At 60.4% G+C, this 2,969-nt stretch overlaps 1 protein-coding gene across 1 annotated transcript in view; it reads right to left on the bottom strand.

The window, feature by feature from the left end:
* Positions 1 to 471: 471 nt before the first annotated feature.
* LOC104461523 (R3H domain-containing protein 2-like) overlaps positions 472 to 2,969 on the bottom strand; it is a gene marked incomplete at its 3' end in the record, with an annotated part of 9,446 nt that continues 6,948 nt past the window's right edge. Inside the window, exons 10-12 of the mRNA XM_010073146.1 lie at positions 2,738 to 2,769; positions 2,587 to 2,640; positions 472 to 704 (exon numbers count right to left, since the gene is read on the bottom strand). Coding sequence (XP_010071448.1) covers positions 472 to 704; positions 2,587 to 2,640; positions 2,738 to 2,769 — 319 coding nt within the window. The remainder of the gene's footprint in view (positions 705 to 2,586; positions 2,641 to 2,737; positions 2,770 to 2,969) is intronic.

Genomic DNA, 2,969 nt, shown 5'->3' with positions numbered 1-2,969 from the left:
GGAGACCTGGATGAAAAAATACAGAAAAAGCTAAAAAGCAGACAGTCTCCAGCTCTGCCTTGCGCACAGCCGGGACAGATCTTCAAATAACTGCTCCCGTCAGCTGATGAATCAGTCCCGGAGGCGGCTGCAATAATCGGAATGAGCGCAGCCCTGAGCGCAATGGCAACAGGCATCCCGAGAGCTGGTGTGGGCACCTCGAGCTGCAGGAGGAACGGGCGCCTTTCAAAGGCAGCCTGGGTGCCCCAACATCTGGGTGCCCCAACAGCAGCCTGGGTGCCTCCCGGCTCCGTCCCTTCTGTTTGAAGGGGTTCCTGTGGAGCAGTCTCATCACCGACAAGCACCGCTCTGCCTCCCCTCCCAGGGAAATGACAGTCCTCAAGCACTGGGGGACCTGCTGTCGACCAGGGAGAAGGGAGGGAGCTGGGCAGCGAGGCAATACGGCCACGGCACAGCGACGGTGAGCAGTACCTGCCCGGGACGTCCTGCTGGCAGCGCTGCCTTTGCTGCTCCCAATGCTGTCCCCCCGTGTCAGGATGGAGATGCCGCTGAAGCTGCTGGCTTTGGTGACGGGCGGTCGCAGGCTGCGGATGGAGCCGTCCGAGTCCGTGCTGCTCCACGGCCGAGGCTCCAGGGACTTGATCTCGCTCTCGGTGCTGCTCTGGCGGCTGCCCGAGGCCCGGTTCAGACTGTCCCGGTTGCCCCTGCAGAGACCGAGGAGTTAGACCGGACGCACCCCCGGAGGAAAGGGGCTGCAATCAGGACCCGTGGGGGCTGCATCGGTACCGACACCCCGGGGCGGGGAGCCCAGGCGGCGGCAGGCTCTGTGACACCGCGCGGTGGCACTTTGCACAGGATGTGACAGCAAACACACACCCTGGGCCACCGCTCCCCTGGGCATGCACCGTGAACACCCAGCCACCGCTCATCTTCCTCGGCGTGTGCCCAGAGCTGGCTCCTGGTCCCTTCCCTGGCCACATCCCAGCCTGGAGGAGCTGCCAGCAGGGGCAGAGCCCGCTGCCAGCAGGGTCAGAGCACGGTCCCTTGCTGGGAGGGGACTGTCCCTTGCCTGGAGACAAGGCTGATGGAGACACTGCGAGCCCAATTCCCACAGCAGCCCAGTAAGGCTTCCTGCCCAGTGGAGCAGCCACGCGCTGGGACATCGCCACGCTCGGAGCTGTGGTCCCACGGATGTCCCTCTCGGAGCCCCGGGCCAGCTCTGGCCACAGCAGGACGTCCCCAGCTGTGAGCCTGGCCCATCAGCCCAGCTCAGGGTCACCAGCACCGCGACGGGCACCTGGGCTGGCACTGGGAGGAATGGTGAGGGAGGCAGCTCTGGAAGAGATGCTCAGGGAACGCTCCGGGCTGAGCCTGGCAGCAGCTCCATGCAGTCGTGGGGGGGAGAGATGGCTGGGAGGAACTCCTGAGGTGATGCCCTGGGCTGCTGAGAGCACGCGAGAGCCAAAGAAAAGGGAAAACCAGTCCAATGGTGGTTCTATCCCTGCAGAGGGGAAGGAATTGGACTGTGTGGCCTCAAACCCCAAATTCTAGCAGAGCTAACGAGCATCGCTGTCCGGCTCTGGGGCAAAGGCTGCCCCTGGGGATGCTCGGCGAGGTGCGGGCAGCGGTCGTGTGTGCGTGGAAGGGGCAGGTCACGGTCTCTGTTCTGCCTCAAACCCCAGACGCCCGCGCAGCTCCAGCCACGCCTGTCTCTCCACCAGCCTCACGAGCGGCTTTCCAGGGGATGCCACCAGACCAGTGTCCCAGCGTTAACGCGCGACTTCCCAGCTGCGCTGCTCGGAGCGCCGGCGCTGCGGGTGGGACGTCTGGAGCTCACACAGACACCTCCAGCACGCCAAGGGAACCCCCAGCTCCTCAAGAGCTCGTCTGTCTCTGTCCAGAGAAAAAATGGTCCCGAGGGCCACACATCCTCCCTCTCCCCACAACGGGAACCACAGAGAGAGCAGGTTACCCAGCTCGTCAGGGACGGGGCATGACAGCCCAGGCTGCAGCTCAGCTCCTAACGCTGCAATCCCAGCAGCAACTTTTTTTTTTTTTTGCCACTCGCTGGGTGAGTTTTACTACAGCTCCACGGCTGATCTGAACACCGTCCCCCCGTGCCCTGGACACCACTGCCACACGCCGACTCCAGGACATCCTTCCAGCCCCGTCATCCCCAGGAAAACTACTGGGTAAGAAAATGCTGCTCCAAGACGTTCCCAGTGCCCTCTGCAGGGTACCCTGGTTGGAACGGAAGCCTGAGACACTTCCCTGACACCACTCCAGCCTCTGTAACCGGGGATTAGGGGCAACCCCACCTGAACCGGCTGCTGAGCCGGGCACTGCAAGGGCAGGAGCTTTCCTCTGCTTTTGGGAAACAAGAGGTGGAATGGTTTGAGAACTGCTGGAACACTCTGGCTTCCCCGTTCCCACCTTCCACCCCTCCGCTTTAATTGATGAATCAGCAAAAAAAGGACTCAGAAATTGATGTTGCAAAAAATACAACTTCAGTAACTTCACAAGCAGCCATGCATGGGGCAAACTTACTCAGCAGGACAATGTACAAAATAAGTCACACAGAGATACCTAAAAATCTGCCTCCGTTTGTGAGAACTAGAAGAAAAGCCTTCTTTGGAGATTCTGTCGGTTAACATCAGAAAAAAGCATCATTACAGAGTCCTGCGGTCCTCCAGAGAGAAACCAGAGACACAAACAGTGTCTGCGAACCAGTACTGACCTGCTGTCGGTGAGATATCCATTCTGGCCAGTCTGGAAGCAGAGAAAAGCCATGGAGATAGGAAGGAAAGAAAAGGGAGACTTAGTAACTTTGAAAGCAACAAACCCAGGCAATTTCAAAGCAAAGAGGAGCACAGCACTAACAGGACGGGGCTGGGATGCAGCTTGTGTCGTGCACCAGCTACGCGGTCACTCGGGAGTCCTGCGGAGCCTCCTGCACACCAGTCCCCTCG

This window comes from Pterocles gutturalis, unplaced genomic scaffold (genome assembly GCF_000699245.1).
Source record: "Pterocles gutturalis isolate BGI_N339 unplaced genomic scaffold, ASM69924v1 scaffold4782, whole genome shotgun sequence".
Taxonomy (NCBI): Eukaryota; Metazoa; Chordata; class Aves; order Pterocliformes; family Pteroclidae; genus Pterocles; species Pterocles gutturalis.
The sequence above is the reverse complement of the archived record's forward strand: the minus strand, read 5'-3'. Positions and strand labels throughout refer to the sequence as shown.